The sequence below is a fragment of the Petromyzon marinus genome, chromosome 37, assembly GCF_048934315.1.
Source record: "Petromyzon marinus isolate PM22_M1 ecotype Great Lakes invasive population chromosome 37, UKy_Petmar_22M1.pri1.0, whole genome shotgun sequence".
NCBI lineage: Eukaryota > Metazoa > Chordata > Hyperoartia > Petromyzontiformes > Petromyzontidae > Petromyzon > Petromyzon marinus.
In genome coordinates, this window is record NC_133703.1 from 12162952 (window position 1) to 12189494 (window position 26543).

A 26543-nucleotide genomic window follows, 5' to 3' on the forward strand; every position below is an offset into this window, starting at 1 on the left:
CACGATGACTGACATTGCATGGGGAGGCCTTCATTGGTGGATTGAGATTTGACTGGAATGTATTATTTAAGTATTAAATGTAAATCATTATTATTAAATATGTATCCATGAAAGGCAATACAGCAAGAATAGGTGAATGTCCCAGGCACATAGTGCATCGAATGACCCAGGAAAAACTTTAAGATTTCAGGTCAGAGGTTTTTTATGTATGTATGTGCAAATTATTTTGCACCGTACGTAGCCAAACATGCTAATCAGAGGTGCTGCATTCAGATGTCGCAATTAGATTTCCGGTGGAGAATATTTGCATTTACAAAATGTAAATGGGGTGCTTCGTGACGATTTTGAAGTTACAAGACATGTCCCCGCGATCCACCAACCCTTTCGCGCCCACACCCCCTGTGAATGTTGTTGAACTTCTTTCGCACCGTACGTAGCCAACCATGCAAGGTGGAATACATTGAACTGTGGCTTAATAACGTAAGATAAACGGAGAGCACACTCCTGTGTTTTGCGCACTGCAGGTTATTACGTCTGTGAAAGGGGGGGGAGGTGTAAAATGACAAGAGTTTAAGGATGTGCTTGCTCTATGCGGAAGAAGTTCACACGTCTCATATGTTTTTTTTTATCTCTCTCAGATATCGATATACTCGAGATTTTGGAAGAAAGAAGCGTTGAAAGAGATGTGCAAGAGCTTCTTAAGAAGTGGAAATAGCCACAGCACCTTCGCACGAAGCAATTGCAGAATGTGAAAATGTATAACGTGTACGGAAATAAAAAAATACCCCATTTCACAGTTGTCAATTGTACGACGACAAAATAAATTGCCAAAATGTGTATCCAAATATATGTTGGGGAAAAGTCTACCCCTTGAAAGCAAAACGTGGAGACAGCAAGTTGGGGGTGGGAGAGCTCCCTCCTCCCTCCTGTGCTGCCTCCTCCCTCCTGTGCTGCGTCGTTCCCTCCACTCAGCTTGGTCCACCTCCTGACTGCACATCGCCCCAGGGACACCTTCCCAGCAGAGTAGTCCTCCGACTAGGTAGGCCTGACCCAGTTTTCTAATCGTCATCCAGTCCGTGGAGTTACCCAGTGCAGGGGGTTGGCAACGGAACCAACAAGAGCCATTTTTTTCCCTTTCGAATTTGCTAAAAAAAAAAACCCTCAATATTTCAAGAGCCGCAATGCACTGTGAAGAATACGAGACGGTCAGCCCTTAATAAATGAAGTCACGAAGCAGTCCCCGAAGAGCCGCACGCGGCTCCGGAGCCGCATGTTGCTGATCACTGACCTAGCGAATAGTTTTGATTTAAAGCTTTCGTGACTGCAGTAATTCATATTCTTAGCTCTTTTCGGTAAAGTCACGTTGAAGGGAAACAATAAAATACATATAAAACAATAAAAATTCTCACGTTTCGACCATAACGCACCTGACGATGACCGTTTGTGTTATGGTCGAAACGTGAGAATTTGTATTGTTTTATATATACTTTATTATTTTATTGTTCCAGTTCAACGTGATTTTACCAAAAGAGCTAAGAATATGAATATAGCGAATAGTTCCCACCCAAACTGGTTTTGCAGGCATCCTTGCACCGTCCTAAATATACTCTTTTCTGGTCTTCAGTGCCTCAGCTTTCTTCCACTCGCAGTGCACACAGAATAATCCCTATTATTTCGTTAACAACTGTGCTTATACTGTATGCACAATTTTCACGGTGCCTTTTCACCCTCGTTTGATTATAAAACCTCAATTGTATAAATGGAGATTCCCTGAGTTAGGTGGCTCAGTGCGCTGAAGCCACCTTTGCCTGCGTTGAGTCCGGGTGTGATTCAGTTCAGACCAGATTCTCAGTAATAATAGAATTCGCACCGGCCAACTGCTCCATCGTATCAGCAAATATATTCATTCTGTGATGGGTTTGGGGCATTGCAAGTAAGCGCTGGGTGCAAGGTACTGTATTGTGCATCATTAGGTTTGTTAGGCGCTGCATAAAATAAAAGTGTCTGCAACAAGCTCCCATATGATTCAGTGTTAAAGTCTCCCACAGCTGTCTTTCATGTTAACAATCGGTCCAATGCGTACAAGTCCAACATTTATTTCATTGAAAGGTCCCATAAATACAAAACAACGTACCAGCAGTTCATAACGCCGTTGTTTTATTGCTAAATACTCTATGGGACGTACGTAAGGATATGGTAACAGCAACAACGTTGACCGGGTTATATCCGCTTTGAACAAACACGAACAAGACAACACGGTGAAGAATGTGTGGACACTTCACGCTCGGTGAGGAATGTGCGGGCACTTCAAGGTCGGTGAAGAATGTGTAGGCACTTCAAGGTCGGTGAAGAATGTGCGGGCACTTCAAGGTCGGTGAAGAATGTGCGGGCACTTCAAGGTCGGTGAAGAATGTGCGGGCACTTCAAGGTCGGTGTGGAATGTGCGGGCACTTCAAGGTCGGTGAAGAATGTGCGGGCACTTCAAGGTCGGTGAAGAATGTGCGGGCACTTCAAGGTCGGTGAAGAATGTGCGGGCACTTCAAGGTCGGTGAAGAATGTGCGGGCACTTCAAGGTCGGTGTAGAATGTGCGGGCACTTCAAGGTCGGTGTAGAATGTGCGGGCACTTCACGCTCGGTGAGGAATGTGCGGGCACTTCAAGGTCGGTGAAGAATGTGCGGGCACTTCAAGGTCGGTGTGGAATGTGCGGGCACTTCAAGGTCGGTGTGGAATGTGCGGGCACTTCACGCTCAGCTAGGGCTGCCGAGCCATCGGTTGTCCAGCGGACGCGAGGCAACGTGCGTCGCCACGCTATTGGGGTGGGCGACGGCGATCGCTCCTTCCGCTCGAGATCCCCGGACTCATCGTCTCGATCGTGGTGGCGTCATCGCAACGAGACTCCACTGGTTAGGTCCTCCCCCGCCCCCCACTTCTTCCACTTTGAACCCGCTCAACAACCGCTTGTTGCGACACCCGTTTTGTATAGAATTGCTTCGTGCGAAAGGTTCCAAAGCAGCGTGCTTGTATAAAGACAAAAGGTGTGCACACACAAAAATACACGTGGCGTACGCGATTCCTGAGGCCCAATAGCCTGTAAAACTATACACCATGGACATTTTCACCACCTATTAGCACGGTTGGCTACGTACGGTGCGAAAGAAGTTCAAAATACGTGCATGCATTTGTTGTAAGAAAGGCTTGTGTTCAAATTATTTGGGTACGATTTGGTTTTGGATGCTATCCCTGAATCATGACAGTAAATCCATAATTTACTGAGAATTCACCTCGTTCACAATGAACAAGGATGCAGAATAAAATTAATCATCATCAGCCATGGTCAAAATGCACTGCTGGATGAAGGCCTCCAGCCACCGCCGTCTCTCACAATCACACGAAGTAACAATCCGTGTAGCGCCTGCACACGAGCTGAATTCATCACTCCATCTCCGCGGTGGACGAGGCTCTCGCAAAGGTGGGCGTACACTTCCCTTCACTGCCACTCCATGAAATCTTGACTTAAAGCTTTCGTGTCTGCAGGCATTAATATTCTTTGGGTCTTTCGGTAAAGTCACGTAGATAGGTTCAAAATAATTAACAATGAAGTGGCAAAGGATATGCCACTCCATGGTTTTTCGTTGACCATGGGCCAAGATGCCTTCTGTCGACGTGTCCTGCCTATGCCCGCTTTGAGTCGGTGTGAGTCTCAGATACAGATCTGCTCACACCAAGGTCATGCACAGCCACTTGAGAAGATCGTATATTTTTTTAAAGGCTGGATTGGGGAGTTGAGTTCAAGACTTAAGCATAAATTGACAGTGAGGATTAACATCTGCAATTTGCTGCAGACACTCCTCATAACATCGAGAATGTAACAAAGCGGGCTGCAAATTTTGGGCCCAAGATAAATATGCGGAAAATATTATACTGTAACAATGCAGATTAAGTGAAAAAATGTCAAAAGAAATAGAAATACTGGTAATTATACATGTTTCATGTACATTGTTTAAAACATAGCCCGATGCTCCTTCATTTCAGAACCTGTCACTTTAGATTTTTGAAGAAATTCCTGGCCACAGGATCTCTTCTTTTCTCCAGGATCTGTAGCACTTGTGACTCTGGTAAAACAAAAAAAAGAGCATGCACATGAGACACACACACACTGGTAAGCGTGCAAAAAAACACAGTAACTTACCACGTGTAACTTAAGACAAATCACGCACACTATATTTCTCCCCAGATTTAGTAAAATTGTGCCGTGAGCACCGCGTCATGAAACAAGGAATCCGTTCGGAAATATCACAGAGCTGTGTCGGAGATTTGCTCTGAAATAATTCCGTGCCTTCTCGCTGTCCAAGTGGAGCCCGTTATCATGTACACACCGCAAGCGTCGTTTGCACGGCAAGCGTGTCACTTTTTTCTTCACGACGGCTGCGAGTTTGGTTTCTTTTTCGCCTGACAACCAAACTGATATTATTAATTCTCAGAATGGGAATAATTCACATGAAGTAACATTGAATAATTTATGCGACAGGGGTTTTTGTTGCTGTGAAGTCATTTATGACTGGGCTTATACGCTTGACAATCGGGGTTTCATCAGAGGTGGGCCGAAAGTCGCGCCTCGGCAGTTCCACGCAATGCTAAAAATCCCAATCGTGTCGAACGATTCCTCAACCAAGGCTACTTTTGGAGGAATCTTAAAAGTAACTCGGAAACACCCCCCCCCCCACCCTCGTCCCCTCCGCCCCCTCCTTCCCTTTTACGTTAGGTATCTTCTCCCTTCCCGTTCCCTCCCGCATATAAACTTTCACTTCCCTGCTATAAGTGAAGAAGGGCGGATTGCGCAGTGAGCCCATTCCGCCCTTCTTCACCGAGCCGTGCAGTGGCGTCGATCTCGGGGCTCTTGCTTGCGGGATCTATGTACCCCTCCCCGACCGCCCCCTTCTTGTTCTGTGATGATCGGCGCTATGTAACGGGGCTCCCGTTGAGTTGAAACAACAATAACAAAAAAAATAATACGTTCACGCTCATCGAAGGATTAGTGTCGTGAATGATACGTTTGAAAAAAATTACGGAAAAAGTGACAAGGGTATAAATGGTTCCCAAACGCTTTCACTTGTGTCTCACACACCAGGGCCAGCCAGAGGCTCCTGGCGCCCCGGGGCAAAGTGCCACGTGGAGCCCCCTTATGTACCTCACCTGTCGCACGCCTCCTGGCAACAGCAGCACTACATCACAGGTAAACGCACACCAGTATCGCTTACCTGTCTCACTGGCATCGCCACATCCCGGGCATATTCACCTGCCTACACGCCGCCTGTCTCACCTGCCTTGCCTGGCTCGATCATCTTTTCACGAGCGACACAAACAACAGGCTCCGTTGCGGGACACGCTTTTGTGCGAGACCCCCAGGGCGCGTTGCCCCTTTAGCCCCCCTTACGCCTATCCATCTCCCCCCGTAACTCCCCCCCTCCCCCCCCCGCCCCGCACCTTACCGTTCACATCGGGCAACTGCAGCGGCAGGGAGATCTGGCCGGCGGCGCCAGTGGCTCGGCTCAGGTACATCACGGCCCTGCCCAGCTGCAGATTCCTCGACAGCAAGCGCGTGCGCCACAGCTCAAAGACGAGGTAGGCCTCGGGGCACCCGCACTGCCCCTCGCTCACCGCACTGCTCGGGCAACGGGGGCCAGCGTGCAACGCTCACGTCAGACGGTTCATGTTGCAGGCGTGGGAGGCTTACGAGTTTACGCGTCGCACCTGGAACCGGGTGGCACAGCGGTGGAGTACGCGCGTGCGTGTGCACGTTGAACTTCTTCCGCACCGTGCGTAGCCAGCCGTGCCAAACGGGAGGTGCGGGAGTGAGAGGCTAGCAATCTGAACGTTGCGAGTTCAAATCTTGGTCGAGATGACTCCACCCATCATCATCATCATCTATGCGGGGGTCGATGAATGTGTACCACTTTGTGGGGAAGTCAACAGTGGTTGTATTATGAATGGACTCGCCACCGCCATGGGAATGAGGAATTTCCGCCACTGGCTCAGGGCTGTAAATATGAGAGGAGGACATTTGAGCAAGATATCGCTTTTACTTTGACTCTGGTGTTTGATCACATGCAGAACACCGATAACCCACCCAGTAATTGTGATAACTTTAGTGGGTAGGAATACTATGCAATTTGCTTATGTTTAGTCTATAGACACATGGTGAACAGGTATAAAGACGTGAATCACTATAGCGTCATTTGTACATCAGCAGCTGTTGTCTGGACAGATAAAAATCACTCGGGATAACCGTGGCTCCAATATGGACGCTATGAGCCATTTAGCCGCTCGGCTATTTCTTCGCCATGCCATATATAAGCTGAACTCCGGTCTGTGCCTCCACGTATAAATAAAAAAAACAAATATTTCATAATCGATGAGGCAATCGGCTTTCCAGGTCAATACTATCCAGCAGCATTTGTGTAAGCAAGAAACACCCTGGACAGGTTTTACATTCTGGGTCTCCTCGGCAGAATCAGGCTTGTTAAAGTTAACAAAATCTGCCGGGTAACCAGACGTTATCATAAGACCGTTTCATAGTAATAAACTTTTTGAGCACATGTCAATTGGTAATGCCTCGAGGTGACACTGGTTGGGGGAAAATTTCAAACTGTGAACATTTAAAACCTGGTGCTTAAGTGGCGATAGCGCTGAGCACTGCAAAAAAACAAACAGGACATGCCGCATGCACTACGCACAATTCAAAGGTTTCATTGAAGCCTCCGTTGTCTCTGCCTGTGGAGGTCATGCTCCTTGAGTTCTGGGTCTTGACGGTAGAAAAAAATTCCCTGGGGCAGAGCTGGAGCTTTACTTGAACCTTTTGCGATGAGCCCCCTATTCACACGCGTACACACGCACAATTATAAGGAAGCCTCTGGGAGCTGTACACTTTGAAAATTATTTTTTTAAGAACTGCTTTTCGTGTTGTTAGTTTGTTGTCCTTCCCCTGCACCTCCGATTAGCACGGTTGGCTAGGTACGGTGCGAAAGAAGTTCAACGTACATGCATACATACAATCGCATGCACCTAGTCACGTGTACACATGTTAAAACCTGCCCTGCATGTGGTAGATCATGAGCAGAGACAGGGCCTTATTATCCAATAGGCACAGTAGCCTCAGTAGCCACTGTGCCTAGGGCCTACGAAAACTAAAGGGTCTACGAACAAAACTTAGCAGCCGAGTAGTCCTCGTCCCTGACACTTCTGAAATGATAATATATAAGGTAAACTGGGGGAATATGGCAACTTATCTTTCTATGCAGTAATTTTGTCGAAATGTTTGAACAAAAAAAACTACTTAAAAAAATGTAAATTCCTTTTGACATTTATTTTGTTGGCTGCTCGTTGCAATTTCTTTGCAGTGGTAACAAGTCGTTGACTCGTACGCGAGACATGTTACACTCCAAATAACAGTGAAACATCTTTAAGCTAAAACGAAAGTAAAGCAACGTGGCACTCGCGACGAGGTTGTCCTGCCAGAACACTGAATTTGTTATCGATGAAAATGAACGGCATCCTTTTAAAGCTGCATCATCCGATATGATAATCATAGTAAAAAACAGTTGAAAATATTTTCGCTTGTAATATATTTAGGCAAACCTTGTTTTTTTTCTCTCTCTCAATAATTTCAAATTACCGTAAATCTGCTTATGTGCGGCACGCAGCACGCTCCCATCGAATGAGGGCACAGACTAAATAACGAACGTCAGTTTAACACCTAGGCTTTCGCGACCAATATCATCCATAATACAGGGTTTTTGGGTTAGATCACGTAAATATGTGTGTTGTTAAACCCGCCACCACACGAGAAAGCTAATTAGTAAGGTTTGTCACGTAAACAGAAAATGCCAATTTTGTGGCTTTGCTTTTCAGCACACCGGCGCGCTGTACTCGTAACGAAATGGCATGTTCTGTTTACGTGACAAACCTTACTAACTGGCTGTGTCGGGTGGTGGCGGGTTTAATGACGCATTTATCGAACCCAAAAAACCTGTATCATGAATAACGAACGTATCAGTAACGATATCTGTCCAGAGGCTGGATGAAATACTGCATGAAACAAGCAAGTGACAGCGGTGGTAGTAACATGGGGCAGCAGCAGTAGCGACTGAAGAAGGTTATCACTGAAGGCCTACGAAACAGAAGTGCCTAGGGCCTACAAGAACCTTCATCCGGCCCTGAGCAGAGACAGTGAGACCAGCTTGCATGCACACGCAGTGGTTTCAGCGTTCAAAGACCTGCCCTTTGACACGACTTAAAAAGATATAATAAAGAAAGGTTTCCATACATGAACCGTTTTTTGATCTCCATGTTCTTGCCTCTCGCTTGACAGGGTTTTTTGGCTGAATTTATTGTTTGTCGTATTTTATTCACTTTATAGGGCGCAACATGTATTTGCTCGTTACATCGTTGCGGTTATTCCAATGTCATTTTACGAGGACGCATCGCGAGAACATCATTCATAACACCATGGTGATGAACAGGGCTTAATTTCTCACTGAATGTTTTCCAGGTCACTGGTAAACTGGAGTCGGTGGCACGTGACTAGTCGCCACAGCGAAAGGTAGACTGGATGTGGTCTTGCTGGGTGTGATATAAAAAACAAAAACTAAAATATTTTTTATTTACCAGGTAAGGCCCACTGAGCTATATAGCTATTTTTCAGAAGCAATCTGGCCACAAAATTATAGCCGCACTAAATGGCTTATCGTGTGGAAATTTATAGCACCCAAATGCTCGAAATGCACGTTGATTCTAAATGTGGAGAAAAAAACTCAAGGACTCGTAGGAGATAAATCCATGCGACCACGGGAGGAGAAAACACGCGACATATACAGGCGTCAGGGTCGGGATCGGGATCAAACCCACGACCTCCTGTATACCAGGTGAGGTAGTTAACATCTCGCCACCGCGGCGCCAATTACTGGATTGGTATAATACACAGCGGCACGATTACCCCCGACTGCAAAAACAAAAAAACTTCATAGGACCCTCCAGAAAAAGAATATTAGGATTCGGTGAGGAATTTATGGGTAAACAAGCAACAACAACAATAACAACAACAATAACATCTCGCCACAGTGGTGTCCCTGTATCTTCCGGGTCGCCAACCCGGACAGACGCGGCTGAAATGAATCCCCGGCGATACCCACCTGGTAGGCCTGACACACCGAGCAGTTTCACTACGAGGGCTGCCCTCTCCCCATCGTAGTGACACTCCACGTCCAACATTCCTTGGGTTGCTTCTTCCACAGGAACCTAATGACAGCATTTGGCACGGCGGTGGCGATTACAGCTTACAGCGGTCGTAAAGCTGACCTCGCAACTGTAACCTCTGGGTACGAAACAAAACTCGACACACACACGCGTCAGCACAACTGCGGCTTTAAAATAAAATAATTTATATAGCAGGCGACGTTTTGGGCAATGGTCCTTATTCATGGCACACGCGCTCTTTGACGAATGTGTGTTGAGTGTTTTGTTATTCGTGTTTGTGCACCACCACCCTCATCAAATAATTATCTTGACATAGGTGATATTTAACGCACTGCTCTCTGAGCTAATCTTAAACCATGGGGCTGTGTCCCCAAACGATACGGTGAACACGAACCTGGCGCTTTGCTTTCTCCTGATGGTACAAGTCAATGAGCTCAGGTGTGCTCTTCTGCCTCAGTTCCAGCTGCTCCTCCAGCCCCTGTGGGTGGAAACCAAACACGCGCACGGTCACAACGGCACCGCTGCGTATTGGAACTTCTATGTCATTGTGGAATTGCACCAAAGACGAGAAGGCTGCTTCAGAAAGTCGATAATGGGAATCAAACTTGTTTGTGAACCATCATCACGCGAACTCCAGTCACCCTGACAGCAGCGGCTTTTGGATAACCATTGAACAAAAGACGGTCACTGCATCATGTGCTTTCAGATGCGGTGTTTCTGCGGCCATCTGGAACGCTCTTCCTTCCGATATTAGGAAGCCACTGGAGCTATGCAATTTAAATCTTAATTGAAAATTAAATTCTTTAGAACTGCTTTTTGTGCTTAGTTCATTGTCCTTCCCCCGCACCTCCAATTAGCACGGTTGGCTACTACGGTGCGAAAGAAGATCAACATCAATACGTGCACATTAGAATTATTTGGGGAGTAAGCAGCGGCGTTTGGCAGGGGTGCATTTTTCCATCCACAAAAATCGCGCACTCACTTTATACACGTCATTCTGAAGAAATTCCATCTTGATTCCACGCACATCCACGTTGAACACTTGCAGCAATTTCTGTTGAAAGCAAGACAGGTCGGTAATATACGAGCCATGCAGATAATGGATGGACAGGAGTTAATTACCGCTCTGCGGGACTTTAACTGGTTGATACGTTCACTTGGCGCGTCTAAGTTATTTTTCCTCTGACAGTTTGTTAAGTGCTCTTCCCCTTCCTTTTTCCATTTCCCCCCTCCCCTCCCATCGAGCCCCTCACTTTCGTTCTTCCTCCCTTGTCCTCCCCTCCCCACACATAAGTCTCAGGCTGCCGCTCGCAGCCCCTACTTAGGTGGGCGGCAGTGAGCCCCAATGTCTCCCCTCCTCTGAACCCAGGGGCACAAAGTTCGGGGACTTCTGTCCGTGGAGTTTCTGTGCCCCTCCCCTGCTCCCCCACGACGCGGTTCGTGCTCCGTGCCGGGCTCGCGTTTGAAATAACAATGAACACAATAACGAACAAACAAAAAAGAGAGAGCCATGTAGATTATAAACAGCCCAAGTGACGTAGCACACCGGCTCAACTGTTTACCGTGCAGACACGTGATTGATGAACAGTAATCAACTTGGTAGAGCGGAGTGCGGCTTTCCCGTGCCACGGACGTTCGTTTGGGCAGGAGAGTGCCGGGGGCATGGCAGCGGTAGATTTGGCCGCTGTGTGGGGTGCGTGCCTCTAAATTTAGAGCCATGGAGTTTGCACATTGACAGAGCCACATTCTAAGGGCACGTAAATTCGAATTAGAGGACGCACAGCAATCTCTCATCGGCCACGTTTTTCGCATCCGTGGTATTTAATGCATCCACGGTTTTCCTTCGGCACGCCGATCTTCTAACCGCGTAGAAATGGAGTTTCGTGTATCCGCGGTTTAGCACGCAGACCGGCGCTCGTCATTTCAAATCACCCCACAAATCCGCGTTTCTCTCCGTGTACCCATCGTCTCATCTCTCAGCTCTTGCCACTGCTCTCTTCCCACCACCAGGTGAAGGTAGACGGTGTGCAAAGCCCCCTCCTCTTCCTTCAAACAAACAACCTCTCCCATTACATCTAAAAAACTAGAATTTTTTATTTTTACCAGGTAAGGCCCACTGAGTTGTATTGCTCTTTTTCAGAAGCAATCTGGCCATCACAAATGATAGCTCATCGCGTGGAAATTTGTAGCAGCAGCCAAATACTCTCATCTTCATCACCATCATCACCATGGACTTCAACCCTCAGAATAAAAGGTAAATAACATTACTTTATTGTTTTTAATTGTTATTTGAATACTTACTGTTTTGTATTATGCTATTGTGTATTTCATTCGTGTTCAGCGGAGTAATCGGAAACTTAGTGAGAGTTCGACGAATGTGACCACGCTGGCGGTTGCCCTAACCCCATATTTCCCATAAGGCCTCAGTATTTCCAACCGTGGTTTTGCCAACTGCGGCGGTTTTCAGGAACGTAACCCCCCCCCCCCCCCCCCCGCGGTTGGCGAGGGACTGTTGTACAGCAAACAGTCCGCGGGTATGTCGACGTCAAGTCGGAGTGTTGTACAACCGCTTTTAAAGTTGCACAGTGAAAGCCACACTTGAGGTGAGCTCAGCGCAAGAGACATCAGGAACTCTGGAGTTAAGGACCAGTTTTTCACATTTTTTAAATCAAGTTATCAAGCGTCTTGCATTCATGGCGACCCCATCGGTTCTGGGATTTCCTCCAAGGGGGTGGATCCGCAACTTGCTGCTGCTGCTCTCTTGATGCGATAGCCAGACGCCATTAATCATCGGGCTTGGTTCATGGTAGACTGCAGGTAATTTTTTGTTATTAAAAAAAAGTGACTTGTTTATCCGTTGATTCGGGGCCCCCTTTTGTGGCCGACTGGGCTCCCTATGCGTCGCACATTGCTGCCACATACCTCCAACCATAGTCGCGCCCCTGGTTGCTGGCCATGGGAAAGATCTTTATATCTGATCAAACGTGGGATACTTTATAAGAGCAAACTATGGGACCGTGAGAACCAGGTGTCGAATGCGCAACACCGGTGAAATCCTGAAGGAAGAGATGGTGAGGTTTGGCAGTGGCTTTAGCAGCGATGGATGCAATAGTCTCATTGGAAATTGGTTTTATTTATAATTTGTGAGTGTTAGTCAAGTGTTTTATTTGCAGAACATCTCATTGATTTTTTTTTACACAAACTTGTTTTGTAGTAGGCAGAGTAACTGCAGGGAAATGTAGGCGTTTATCTTAAACGCGTGATTGTTTTTGTATTGCACCTTTAGCATCGTCTGCATCCTTGTGTAGTACGGGGAGCTGAGGCTACTCCTCCTGTCCTTCATGAATCCAGAGCAAATCCTGTTCTTCTCCAGCTCCTCGCTAAACGCTTTCAGCACCGTCTCCCAGAGCATATACAGGAAACTGAGGGAAGAACAGCAAGGCAAGGCAGAATGACTACGTTACAGCCCTCATGTATCAGGTGGCTCTCCTACTAATTCCCCACAACGAAGTACTGCCGATTCTCACATAACTGTACAGTGAAATAAGTTTACGTGATCCCCTACAGTGCCCGCAATGTTAATAACATGATTTACTCTTGCACAAACCGTGACCCTTGATGCAGTGGTAAGAGTTTACGTGTGGCGATGGTGTGTTGGTGATGGTGTTGTTGGTGTTGAAGGTGGTGTTGACAGTGGTGATAATGGTTGTGGTAGTTGTGGTTGGTGATAGTCACGATGGTGTTCATGTGACAGGTGGTGGTGTGGGGGAGCGGTAGCAGAAGCGGTGAGCGCTACGCTGCACTACGAGCCCAGTGACCAGAGTTTGATTCTCACTCACAGCCAACACCGGTGGTGATTATCTGAACTGGTCCTGGGCCTCCCCTTGGTCGACTCAGTCTCAAATGAGTACCTGGTGCGGTGTGTAAACATCACCACTCGGGAGACAAAGGCGGCCGGGCGTGGTGCTGGCCACCCATCCCCTTGTGTGCTGTGCTGGCCTTCATAGGTGCTCGCAAACTGCACTTGCCCCAGCAGTCTGTTAAGGCTACACGGGGAATCTTTGTATTTGTATTGGTTGTTCGTGCTATGTGTCCACCTATAACTCAGAAACAAAAAACACTTACAATGGCCTGGTCTCGGCTAGCTGATGAATGTTGCCAGAATTTCACCATCGCTTGCTTATGGAGTTGGTATCATCCACCCCTCTTCCTAATGCTCAGGGGAAATGGGTCAGCTGCAATGGCTGCATTGGGGTACACGGTCCAGATGTCCACAGAGACCCTGGGTGACAGAGGTGTTCAGGCTAGCCGAGAGAATGCAGCAGGTTCACTCACCATCTACAGCAAATCACATCCAAGAGTGAGGAGGCTTACTTCAGCCTACACTCATAGGTTTGAACAGCTGTGCGGCGCTGCAAATATGAGTGGTAGTCACGGGTTGCTGGGGAGATGGAAATTGCCTCAGCAGCACGCAATTACAAATCACTTTTTAATTCCATAAAAAATTACTTGCAGCACCACACCTATGACTTTCCTAAAGGGAAAGATTGGTGATCTAATCTAAGATCCCCATGAAGAGGTTTGCAGATCTACTAATGATTTCTGTGAGGTCTTGGGGGAGGGGAATCATCTCAGTTCAGATAACATCTTGGGGCAACCTGGGGTTGACCCTGCAGGGGCAGCCGTTCCTCAAATACTGGAGGAGGTAGTCATCCCTGGGAGCGATCAGGTAAAGAGCTGGGCAGAGACGATCTCTGACGCGAAGTGCCGAGGGATGGTGGCAATTACGTGCAGGCTGCCCCGTATGATATCTTTACAACTGCTAGGACCACAGGATGGGTTCCACAAGAATGAAAGGATGCCCTGGTAGTCCCCCAGCGCAGTGCCCCCCTTTTAAGAAGGGGGGGGGGTACTGCGCGATTGCAATAGGTACTGGGGAATCTCCCTCCTCGGTGTGCTGGAAAAGGTCTTGGCAAAGTTTATTCAACAATGGGGTTTCAGACTGGGGTGGTTCTGCACGATGTCTATTTCTCTCTTTGTCTGCTACAGCAGAGGTGTAGGAAATGTTCACAGGACGTACATCTCTGCTTTATTGACCTGCTCAAGGCCCGCGATACCATCAACAGACCCGGGCTCTGGGTTATTCTTCGCACTTTTGGGGGTCGCTTACCCCCTTCTCACAATCATTAAGGGTCTTCATGATGGTGGGCAGGCCTGGGTAAATCTGCGTGGCCAGGAGTCAGAGCCATTCCCTGTTCAGCTTGTGGTGTGGCATAGATGCCCTCCGGCCCTTACACTATTTAATATCGTCATTGACGCCGTAGTTTGTGACGCTTTCCAAGGCTGTACCACAGACATGTCCATTAGGTACACATACAATAGGAGGCTGATCGATGTCTGGGTGCACTCAAGGGATGGCTCCATACTGTTCAACCATGTGAAGTATGCTTGATGATTTGATAAATGAGTTCACTTAGCCTGGCACAAGTGCCATTCGCCACTTAGTGGCGAATGGCAGTTTTTTTGTTGAGTGTAGTAAAGGTGATGGCGGTAGCAGTGGTGGTGGTAGCGGCACAATTTGTGAAATGTTGTTGGTGCATCACAAATTTAGGTGCCAAAGATGACAAAGTGTTGGGTTTAGGTCATTGTTCACCATTGGATTACTTCAAAGATCATCATGGAACTAACATTCCAAACATGACCCCCCACCCGCTTCAAAAATACTTAATACAAAGTTCAACTCACATTTGGAATATTTTGCTGTTTTCATTCAGCCCTTCAAAAAGTTGTTTAAGATTGTTATCATAATACTCGTAGACAGATTCATCCTAGGAAAGGAACAGACCATACAACAAATCATCTTGCAACAAACATTCGCAATAACTAAACGTATATTTATATTAACTTACTGTGAAATCACGCAAATACACACACACACACCTCAACTACTGAACGTTTGTGCGTGGAAGGCCTAATCTTTGCCTAGTGCTCCAGGGTTCCTCATGACATCGATTTAATCAACCACAATTCTGATTCAAGTGTCGGTAGGGAGGGGATATTTGCCAATACAGGGACTCCTCTACTTACGAACAAGTTAGGTTACAGAGGTCTGTTCGGAAGTCAAATTGTTCTTAAGTCCAACTTTACTCCTGTCGATTCCAACCATGTTGTACGGCGTGTACACTAAACAAGGGGAACGGCTTTAAAAGCTGTATAATTTCCTGTAGACGTAGATGGTTGCTCATGTTCTGCAGATGTAGATGCCACCGCCGCCATCTATTGCGCGGCGGTTGAAATCACGACTCTCGGTCCAAACAGGCAACTGGACATACGGACAGGTTTGTTCGTACCTCTGATAGTTCGTAAGTCGCATGTTTAAAAGCAGATGAGTCCCCGGAAAATGGTTCAACCAACCGCTGCTTATTTCTGCCGCCCCCCATTTTTTCACTGCCAAATCTCAGCACAAACTTCCTTTACGGACTTTGTGAGTTATAGCCCCCTTGTACTTTTTTTCTCTCACAGACTTCCTTCGTGAAGCCTACGTGGAATGTTAATGCAATTTGATGCTGCAGTATTCCCTCGCTATTCACGATGAGGGATGCGTGCCGGAGATGCTCGTGAATAGAAAATATCACGGATGATATTGGCCTTAGAAAATATATATTTTTCTAATCAATTACCTTAAATAATACATAAGCTATTAAATACACCAAAAATATAATAACACAAACATAACAATTGGTAATAATAAACTTAAAAGTAAATAATACGTAAAAAATGTAATAATAGTTTATACATGAACTTGCCTTAATTCATGATGCTGTGCAGTAGCATCATCATAACTTCATCTCGTAACTTTAGCTCATTACATTCTCTCATCACTTTATCTCTCATCACATTATCTCTCTCTCTCTCGATGCAGTCGTGTAGTTCCAGATGTGATTTGCGGACAGCCAAAATCGCCGAGAGGAAGTTCGTGAATAACGAGGGAATACTCTACTTCACAGCCACAAATGGAAATATACTGTACCTGTATTTTAACAGCTGCGTCAGATGCAATAGCTTCGAGATGGGATTTAATATACAGCATTGTCTGTACAGAGGAAACACACGCATGCACACGGGTGATTCTCAACACTATGGCACGAAGGGCTATGTTGCCCTGTTTACTACATTCACTTTCACGTGAACAATGTGATCGTAAAAAAATCCATCGCAACTTTGTTACAACGTACGTAAAACAGATGCAGATTTAATTGAGGCGCAGAGGTCAGCGCACCGCACCATGTATCCGGCAACCAGCCTTTGATTCACAGCCACGGCTGACATCGATGGCGAGTAATATCTAAACCGGCATTGTCAATGGGTGCACCACACTTAGCCTATCAGCAGGTGGTGTGCGGTGGGATAAAATGTGGGTACTTTCGGCTCTTCCAAGTCGTCCGGCTCTATTACAACTCCCTCCTGTAAAGGTTCATCCGCGAGCAGCGGCGGCGGCGTGAGGAAGCAACTGCGGGGCTGCACCTTTGCCATCAATCGCCGTTTTCTCCTCCCCCCCGGAAAGCAAAACGATCGCTCCAACCAGGGCCACCGTCCCTCACCTGCTCAGCCATTGCTCTCACGGTGTCCTCCATCTGCTTGTCGAGGTCGTGAATCCCGCTGTCTAGCACGGAGCTGCAAGGGGCCTTCTGAGCCGCTGGCGCTAGCGCTGCTGCTGCCCTCCCAGCTGCGCCGCCGGTGGAGGCGGTCGGGCCAGCAGCAGCAGCAGCACCATCGGTTTCCGTCTGCGGCTTCTTGTCGATGAGCGAGCCGAGCAGCGAGGGCAGGGAGCACTGCAGGTGGTGGATGCTGCACAGCCCCACGCAGATCTGCCGTGCGGCAAGGGAAAAAAAAAGACGTCGCGGCAACAGAGAGCGTTGATCGACATTAACGAATTGACAAAAGCAACTCCTTCATGAACAGTACAATGTTGTTCAAATCCTGGTTGGGAGTTGACTCGAACAATCATCTCTCCAAGGTGAATAAAATAAATACCGCTTCACGGGGATGTCAACAGCGGTTGTCTCATGGAGAGACTCACCCCTGCCATAGGAATGTGAATATTCCAAATACGCATTAATCCTCATTTACTAAAATTAAACTAGTGTTTTATTTTACCAGGTAAGGCCCACTGAGCTATGTAGTTCCTTTGCAAAAGCAATCTGTCCACAAATGATAGCTCAATGAAGTGGCTCATCATGTGAAAACTTATAGCAGCCAAATACTCTAAAGGCATGTTTCTAAATATGGAGGGGAAAATCGCAGGACCCAGAGAAAAATCCACACGACCAGGGAGAGAGAGAGACATGCAAACTCCAAATATACAGGCATCAGGGTCGGAATCGAACCCACGACCTCCTGCATATCAAGTGAGCGAGATAACATCTCGCCACCGAGATTTCCAGAGGAAATCACTGACTTTTAAACGTTATTTACCAGGAACGCAGTAAATATTAATCTGAATATTGCTCTTTTTTTTGGGGGGGGGGGGGGAGTGGGGTGTGGGGAGCAGTGGCATGAATGTGAAATGTGAAACGGATGTAAAACCTTTGCAGACATCACGAAGACTTGTCCGTTTCCACCGCTGAAACCTTCTGCGACCAGTCGTGCCCTCATCAAAGTCACGTAACTGACGCTGGCATCGCAGATCTCCTGTTGAGATCAAAGGACGAGGAGCATTGTCTCCGAACATCAATAGGGCTCGTAACCGCACGCTCAAAGAAGCATGTGTTCACGCTTTAAATAACTCGGGAGCTCAAGCAAACGTCGCTAAATTCGGTCGGTCGTAACAAAGAGATCTTGTGGCGCACGTGTGAGTCAAGAATCCGAATAGTCATCCCAAGCTCAGAGCCAGCAGTTCTCAATCCACTGGTCGCACCGCATGCTGTGGCATGGTTACCGTGCAAGAAAAGAATTAAACTGTGCACGGGGAACGTCAGTGCCATGTTTTGGCGAAAATAAAAGATAAAGATCCCCCGTATAGCCTTAACAGACTGTAGGGGCAAGTGCTGTTAGTGCGCACCTATAAAGGCCGGCACGGCAAACGAGGGGGTGGGTGGCCAGCACCACGCTCGGCCGCGTTTGTCTCCCTAGTGGCGATGTTTACCCACTGCACCAGGTCCTCATTTGAGGCTGAGTCGACCTAGGGGAGGCCCATGCTCGTTTTAAATAATCGTTACTTGGTGTTGGCCGAGAGCGGGAATCAAATTAGGCACGCCGGGTTCGAAGCGCAGCACGCTAACCGCTACACTACCGCTGCCCATATAAAAATTTGAATCCGAATATTTTTTTTCACTGGAGGAATCCGATGAGCTATAAAGGTACTCTTCACAGATGTGCAGTTATTAAATAAAAAACGAGGATCCTCTGCATCGCCTTAACAGACTGTTCGAGCAAGTGCTGTTCGCGAGTAGCACCTATGAAGGCCGGCACGGCACACAAAACCAGCACCACGCCTGGCCGCCTTTGTCTCTACAGTAGCGGTGTTTACACTTCGCATCAGGTACTCATTTGAGGCTGAGTCGAACTAGGGGAGGCCCAGGACCGGTTCAGTTAATCGTCACTGGTGTTGGACTTGAGCGGTAATCGAACTCGGGTCGCCGGGTTCACAGCGCAGCGTGCCGACCGCGAACATACCTCAATGAGCTTGCAGACGAGCATGCTGGTGATGTCCGGGTCAGGCCACGCAAGTTCCACCCAGAAATCCCGCATGCCGACGAACCAGCTCAGCAAATCGTGTACCGACGAGCTGTGTCTCACCGCAGGGTGATCCCGCATGAGCTGAGAGCACGGGAGGACACGCGGGCTCAGTTTGCAGCCCGGATCCTTGCACCAGGAAGCGGCAGCGCGTTTGCAGACTATACCCATCCCTGAATCGCAGCGGCTCTCACGATAACCCCCCGTCATATAAGGAATCTAACGCATACTAAACTTACTAACCAGAATCGTTATGAACCCTTTCCCGATCCGAGACGTCTGCAAGTTGCAGGGTGGGTGTCCCGTTCACCGCCGAACCTCGGACCGGGTGAGCGGCTTGGCGTTAATCTTACTTAAAGCGGCGTAGCAGCGCCGTTGTTTTTAAAGACGCTGTACTCACCGCAGAGAACTGTAGTGACACGACCGTCACACTCTACGATAGCTGACGCCAAGCTGTGCCACACGCCCTCCCGCATGGCCTTGTACTTCCGATTCTGTTCCGATGACATACACGCACGTACGTCACCAGAACAGAATCGGAAGAAAAACCGATGACGTACACATGCCATCGGAATGGGAAAGGCTTAACTGGTTAGTATCCAGTCATGACAATGAGGTATCTAATCTCATGCTCCACAACTCAAGAATTAGGGTCCAAGAACTAGAGGCATAAAACTAGAAACAATTGTTTTATTTTACCAGCTAAGGTCCACTGAGCTGCACCGACAGGGATGTTATACAGCGCAGATCTTGGCTACAATCATGGTTAAACTAAACTACTCAAACCACTTTTTATTTTACCAGGAAAGGCCCACTGAGCTATACAGCTCTTTTTTGAAGCGACCTGGCCACAAATGATAGCTCAACGAAGTGGCTTATCACGTGGAATTTATTAGCAACCAAACACTTAATTGAATCCAAAGTATTAGCACAGTATGCACAAGCTGGCACGCACAGGTGGCGAAGCTGATGGACAGCATTGCCCGGGCCGCGTCAAAACACCGGCGGCAACGCGGGCATAATCGAGGGAGCGAGTGAGCTGCTCAATTTCGGTTCCTGAAGAAGCTTCCAGCAATCGGTGTGAAACGTCGGGCACACACGGCGGAACAAGCCGAAGACCGTGTCATCGGGGCCGAAAGCGCGAGGTTCTGGAAGACCGCTCCAGAAAGACTGTGCTCTGAGCCAGGAAGACTGGCTCTGAGCCCGGAGGGCGGGGGGGCAAGAAGGCAACAAGAGTCAGCGTGGAGTGTGGGAGCACAGTGTGGTGGGAGTCGCTGCCTTCCAGGTAAGGAGAAAACGTGGTGAGAGGTTCAGAGCCTGGAGATCCAGAAGGATAGCTGCTCCAGACGATTCCTCGTTGTTTGCATCGGCTACCTCTGGAGTGCTATACTGCGTGCGGTAAACCTTAGCACTTCAAAGCCAACCTTCGATGCTGCGTACAGAGGGGAATTTTGACCCAACGCGTCAAGAACTTACGTTGTCCTTTTCCAAGGCATTTCTCACAATGCTCTCCGTTTTCCAGTGAACGGTTTTGGCCCAGGCATTGATGGCCCCAAGAAACCACTCGTGGAAGGAGGCGAGGGGCTGCGGCTGATCCTTGAGTGACCTACAACACAAAGACAAATACAGTCGATCTTCGATCATTCGGGGGAGAGGGCGCCCCCCGCTGTTTGAGTTCACATTCCCTCACGGCGTGGCTAGTCAAATCCGTTAGCTGAGGTGGCCAGGACGTTGATAAAACCGACACCGATTTGAGTCACAACCTGCATACCTAAAACAACACCTCCTATTAGCACAGTGGCTACGTACGGTGCAAAAGAAGTTGAACATACATACATGTAGGATAAACCTATGCATTTATTTAGTGTTAACAAGTCTTCTTGTCAAAGCAGCTTACAACACACTCCATAAAATACAAAGGGCACAGCAGAGAATGGTTAAATTACGAAAATAGCAATGAGGCAATACCAGACTGACCATGAAATATTTACGTACATGTGTTGAACTTCTTTTCCAGCCAAGCATGCTAACCGGAGGTGCGGAGGAAAGGACAACAAACTAAAAAAACCATTCAGTTCTAAATAAATCAGTTTTCAATCTAGATCATTTAAAGGTGCATAGCTCCAGTGGCTTCCTCATATCGGAAGGAACAGCGTTCCAGACGGCCGCATCTGAAAGCGCGTGATGCGGTGATGTATGATGGCCAGCCAAAAGCCGCTGCTACGAGGATAACTGGAGTTCCCTTGATGGGGTTTATGCTCCTTGACGAGATCAGCAAGGTATTGTGGTATAATGGTTCGCACACCGGGCTTGAAATACTGAGGTCGCCGGTGCGATTCTATCTCCCGGCGTGGCAGTTGAAACAACGGAGCAAGTTTTTTTAAACCACCCACCACCTCCCACTGCCTCTGTCCACCCGAGTGGTATAAATGGGCGCACCACAAATCATTGCTCGGCAGGTCGCGTGTGGTGGGGTAAAGTGTGGGCACTCCCACCTCTTCCAAGACGGCTGGCTAGCGTGGAAGAGCAGGACAGAATACCCTCCAGAGGGGCTCTCTCTACGGCTCCTCCGATTAGCACGGTTGGCTACGTACGGAGCGAAAGAAGTTCAACGTACGTACGTACATGCGTACAGCTGCCTCTCGGAGAAGCCCTTCCACCGGCAGTGGGCTTCACCTAAAACGTCGTGAATGCCATAGCACACCGCATCATCTGCAGTGGCCTGCGCTTGGGATCTTTGTTTACGTGCGAGTCATCAGCAACAACAAAAAAAGGGTCCTCGCCCCCTTACCGATCCAGTCTCTTGTTAACGGCCTGCAGCGAGATGTAGAGGCTGTGCATCGCGCTGGCGAGGTCCTTCTCCTTCTTGCACCTGTCCCCCACGCTCTCGTCCGCCTTCTCCCACACGGTTTGCGTCTCCTCCGTGGACCTCCTGATGTCCTGCGCCAGCTGCACGCGCCCGGCGCGCAGGTTCCAGCGTGAGCGGCGGGTGCGCGCGCGCGCGTGCCGGTCTCACGCCGCCGCCGCCGCCGCCGCCGCCGCCAGTGGAACTCCGCGATGGATGCAGCCAACGTTCAACGTTGGCCGATGCGAACTCCTTGCACGCGCGTATGTGCATGCGCGCGCGTGTGTGTGTGTGTTTGTTTGTGTCTGTTTGTTGTGGGGAGCGGTAGTGTAGCGGTTAGTGCGCTGCGTTATGAACCTGGCGATCCGAGTTCAATTCCCGCTCACGGGCAACACCGGTGACAATTATCTGAACCAGTCAGGGGCCTCTCCTTGGTCGACTCAGCCTCAAATAGGTACCTGGTGCAGTGTGTAAACATCGCTACTTGGGAAACAAAAGCAGTCGGGTGTGGTGCTGGCCACCCACCCCCTCGTGTGCAGTGCCGGCCTTTATAGGTGCTCGCTAACTGCACTTGCCTTAACATTCTGTTCAGGCTATACGGGGAATCTTTGGCTTTGTGTGTGTCTGTGCACACGTGTGTGTGTGTCTGTGCGCGCGAGCTTTTCCCCAGCAAAATATGAGTCCTCAACAAGGCTGTTGCCCGTCAGTGACGCATTGTTAATTCCTGCACGTGCACCGTGGTGTTATACAGAGTTAAACAACTGAATACGCGAATGTTGAACTTCTTTTGTACCGTGCGTAGCCAACCGCGCGAATCGCAGGCGCGAATCGGACGTGGCAGTCGTGAGAAGGAATGAGTGGAAAATGCAAACGGTGAAACGTGCATTTAAAAAAAGATTTAGGTTGTCCGATTTTTTAAAAAGTGGAACATCGATTGCAAACTTTGCGGACAGCACGCACGAATGTCTCTCTGGTGGGTCACCTACCATGCCCTCTATTTGTCTGCTCCACACAGCGCGGTAGTTCATGTACACCACCCTGCAACACAAGACGGGAAAACGTGCATCGTCGTCCGTGCGCAGCATACAGTCGTTTTAAATTGTCTTTTAACATTACCTATATCCAGAGTTTAAATCAGTTAAAAACCGGAATGCAAAAACAAGTGTTAAGTGTGCATTGTCCAGAACCAACATCGAACCAGCATATTTGTGTGTTCTGTACTTCGGAGTGAAAACGTAAAAGAAACTCTGCGCTTACCAGTTAAAATGATAATTATATTGTATTGTTCTATGCAGATAAGGTGATAAAGCTTTACACAAAGAGAGACACATACAAAGACAAATGCACTGCACACAAACAGAAACAGGTAGACATGGAGACACAGACACACACACGTGGAGACAGATACGGATACACAAACAAAACATCAGCTGCCGTTCACCACTTCGTAGCAGTGATGTCACCAAAGCGCTTGAATAAGGCCAGGTGTACATTGTGGCCACGTGAAGTGTGGAAAGCTCGCTGGCAGGTCATGGGGCAGACCCAGGTGTTATGGGTTGATTGACTGAGATGATTGGCTCGTTGTTGTGAGCGTCGCTTCTCCACCCTATGCTGTTGCTGGAGGGCAACTGCCTCCAACTGCTCAGAAGCAACATCTTTCACCAGCCTCCTCCATAGAATCCGATCTGGAAGGTAAGTCCACTCAGCTCCAGATCCTCCTGTACCATATTTGTCCATCTCTTCTCTAGTCTGTGCTATGCCTGTGTATCCCCCTCTATCTGGCCAAACAGAGGCGGCTTGGTTGGGCATGTGGTGGCTGGGCATGCGGGCTACATGACCCAGCTAACACAGCCTCACCTGCCAAAGGACTTCATATATGGGGCTATGTCCAGATCTTTTAAGGAGCTCTTTGCACAATGCAGTCTGGTTAAAACCAGGATGGATTGCAGGCAGGCCAGCCTGAATTTGGCATTCTGGTGCAGATGTTCACTTGAAAGGGGTCAACGTTTTGGCAAGCACAGAGAAGGGCACAACTGTGGCTGAGAATACCCACAGCTTTGTATGGAGTGAGAGGCTATGTAGCTTTCAAAGCGTTATGTGGCCAATGAAAAGATAATGCCGCTCGACTGATTCAGAGGGAGACCTCCGGTGCCAAATCGGGATTTGTCAGTTGCACACTTCCCAGGAATGGAAACTCATCCACTCTCTCAACTGCCCAAATCTAGTTCTATTTTTGTGTCTATCAGGCACAAAGAGAGATAGAGAAGAGGAGACAAAGACATGTCTTTGAAAACAGCATGTTGATAAATGCTTTGCAATGTCTCATGTGTCAATGGATTTTATTAAACGTATTGTACTTATATGATCAGTGATACTGCAGTATTAATACAGCCACACGATAAGATAGCTCATCCAACTCCTGGCACCTGAGTAGCCGGGTCATTAATTATTATTGTTAACTAATTAACAATTGTTAATTTAGAAAATATTTTTTCACAATCGAATGTTAATGATTCACATCCAGGCTCTGATCGGCACTGCCACAGACATAAGCCACCCCAAAACATCGTCTCACTTCAGCTACACATATCTCTCAGTTTTTGGGTTTCTAGAGAGATGCAGGTGAAAGAGGACTTCATCTTTGAGGAAGTCGGTGTGCCCAGAGTTTACCCCACCACATGCGACCTACCGATTGACTGCCGGGTGGACAGAAGCAGGGCGGGGGGGGGGAAGTTCGGAATCTCTGTCAAACGAAGTGACGAGAAATGGATCGCAGCTCCGGTGTGCTCCCCAATTGCTCCACCGCAACAAATTTTACCACATAGCGACGCAGCAACGACAGTATCGGCTCAGGGGGTGCGGCAATCAGTCAGGGTGGGGACCCCAACATTTGACTTTGTCTCGCACGGTCGCACCTAGGTTATAATACATCGCCGCGATTTATAGCCTGTTTGGATGAAAATAAAACATGGAACGTAAGTGAAAGCATTTCCATAAAAATACATTTGAACCGCGTTTTAAGGAATTGTTGTTCTTTGACACTGTTGTTGAAAACATATTTCATGGTTGTCATCAAGGGGGCCCTCCCCCCAACTCGTAGCACCCCCTGCATGCCCCACGCATGCAGGGGGTGCTCGTTACGCCACTGGCACTACACCTATAACCACCGATATTATTGGTCACCGGGTCACACCAATGCAATGCAAGTAGCTTGCCGTCCGCATCTCTGGCACCGAACGTCTGGTACCTGGTGAATACATTGTTGTACTTCTCCATGGTGCTGAGCTCCTTTTCGATAAGCTCACACAACTTGGCCATCGCCTGCATGAAGTCCTTCTTCTGATGCTGCAGACAGAACGACGGCACGGTGTTAGTCGGGAACACAACAGCGTGCGCGTTTGTTTTTACTATTTATGAAATGAACATTTATCGTCTGAACTGGCATGCGTCAAATTATGTGGCCAGGCTAAATGAAGTTGAGGAATCAGCTGAATCGCTTGAGAACCAGATTTATACACTGGTATCATCTTTTATTACTGAAAAGCAGGTGCAGAGCAGTAAAAGTATATTTGAGTTTTTTTGTTATTCTGATTCTTGTTTACCCATGAATTCCTGAGTCTCGATATTCTTTTTCAGGAGGGTCCCACGAAGTTTTTTTGTTTTTGCAGTTGGGGGTAATCGTGCCACTGTGTAATACCAATCCAGTAATTGGCGGCACGGTGGAGAGATGTTAACTGCCTCGCCTGGTATACAGGAGGTCGTGAGTCCGATCCCGACCCTGACGTCTGTATACAGTATTTGGGTTTGCATGTCCCTCTCTCCGTGGTCATGTGGATTTTTCACGAGGTCCTCCGGTCTGTACCCTACATATTTATAAATATGCACTTGAGTATTTGGCTGCAGTAAATTTCCACGTGCTAAGCCACTTCGTTGAGCTATTATTTGTGGCCAGGTCGCTTCTGAAAAAGAGATATATAGCTCAGTGCGCCTTTCCTGGTAAAGTAAAAAATAGTTGAGTTTAGTAATTTGCAGGCAATTAATCAGCACTGGGATGTTTTGGGTCAATACCAGTTGCATCACATGTTTTTAGCTATGGGAAGCAACCGGAATTCGGAGGAAACCCAGGCAGACCAGGAGGAGAACATACAAACTCCACACAGAGAGGCACCCGAGTCGGGGAACGAACCCACGTGCTTCCTGCTGTGAGCCGCAAGTGGTACCGCTGCTCCATCCTGCTGCCCAAGTACAGTCAGGGAAAAAAGTATTTGATCCACTGCTGATTTTGTACATTTGCCCACTGACAAAGAAATGATCAGTATATAATTTGAATGGTAGGTTTATTTGAATAGTGAGAGACAGAATAACAACAACAAAATCCAGAAAAACGCATGTCAAAAATGTTATAAATTGATTTGCATTTTAATGAGGGAAATAAGTATTTGACCCCTCTGCAAAACATGACTTAGTACTTGGTGGCAAAACCCTTGTTGGCAATCACAGAGGTCAGACGTTTCTTGTAGGTGGCCACCAGGTTTGCACACATCTCAGGAGGGATTTTGTCCCACTCCTCTTTGCAGATCTTCTCCAAGTCATTAAGGTTTCGAGGCTGACGTTTGGCAACTCGAACCTTCAGCTCCCTCCACATATTTTCTATGGGATTAAGGTCTGGAGACTGGCTAGGCCACTCCAGGACCTTAATGTGCTTCTTCT

General features: G+C 47.9%; 2 protein-coding genes across 6 annotated transcripts in view; one reads left to right on the top strand and one right to left on the bottom strand.

Annotated features, from left to right (window-relative positions):
* Positions 1 to 792, top strand: part of LOC116949756 (BAI1-associated protein 3-like) — a 48443-nt gene extending 47651 nt beyond the window's left edge. For both annotated transcript variants that reach the window (XM_032967396.2, XM_076072293.1), the window contains one exon: positions 639 to 792. In XM_032967396.2, coding sequence (XP_032823287.2) covers positions 639 to 715 — 77 coding nt within the window. In that variant the 3' untranslated portion in view covers positions 716 to 792. The remainder of the gene's footprint in view (positions 1 to 638) is intronic.
* A 1288-nt stretch (positions 793 to 2080) lies between these two features.
* Positions 2081 to 26543, bottom strand: part of LOC116949755 (BAI1-associated protein 3-like) — a 50324-nt gene continuing 25861 nt past the window's right edge. For all 4 annotated transcript variants that reach the window (XM_032967395.2, XM_032967392.2, XM_032967393.2 and 1 more), the window contains exons 15-30: positions 25081 to 25178; positions 22820 to 22871; positions 21780 to 21937; positions 20465 to 20594; positions 18929 to 19072; positions 17840 to 17944; positions 16855 to 17121; positions 16284 to 16346; positions 14999 to 15081; positions 12534 to 12675; positions 10236 to 10307; positions 9648 to 9731; positions 9190 to 9295; positions 6736 to 6871; positions 5491 to 5663; positions 2081 to 4113 (exon numbers count right to left, since the gene is read on the bottom strand). In XM_032967395.2, coding sequence (XP_032823286.2) covers positions 4040 to 4113; positions 5491 to 5663; positions 6736 to 6871; positions 9190 to 9295; positions 9648 to 9731; positions 10236 to 10307; positions 12534 to 12675; positions 14999 to 15081; positions 16284 to 16346; positions 16855 to 17121; positions 17840 to 17944; positions 18929 to 19072; positions 20465 to 20594; positions 21780 to 21937; positions 22820 to 22871; positions 25081 to 25178 — 1887 coding nt within the window. In that variant the 3' untranslated portion in view covers positions 2081 to 4039. The remainder of the gene's footprint in view (positions 4114 to 5490; positions 5664 to 6735; positions 6872 to 9189; positions 9296 to 9647; positions 9732 to 10235; positions 10308 to 12533; positions 12676 to 14998; positions 15082 to 16283; positions 16347 to 16854; positions 17122 to 17839; positions 17945 to 18928; positions 19073 to 20464; positions 20595 to 21779; positions 21938 to 22819; positions 22872 to 25080; positions 25179 to 26543) is intronic.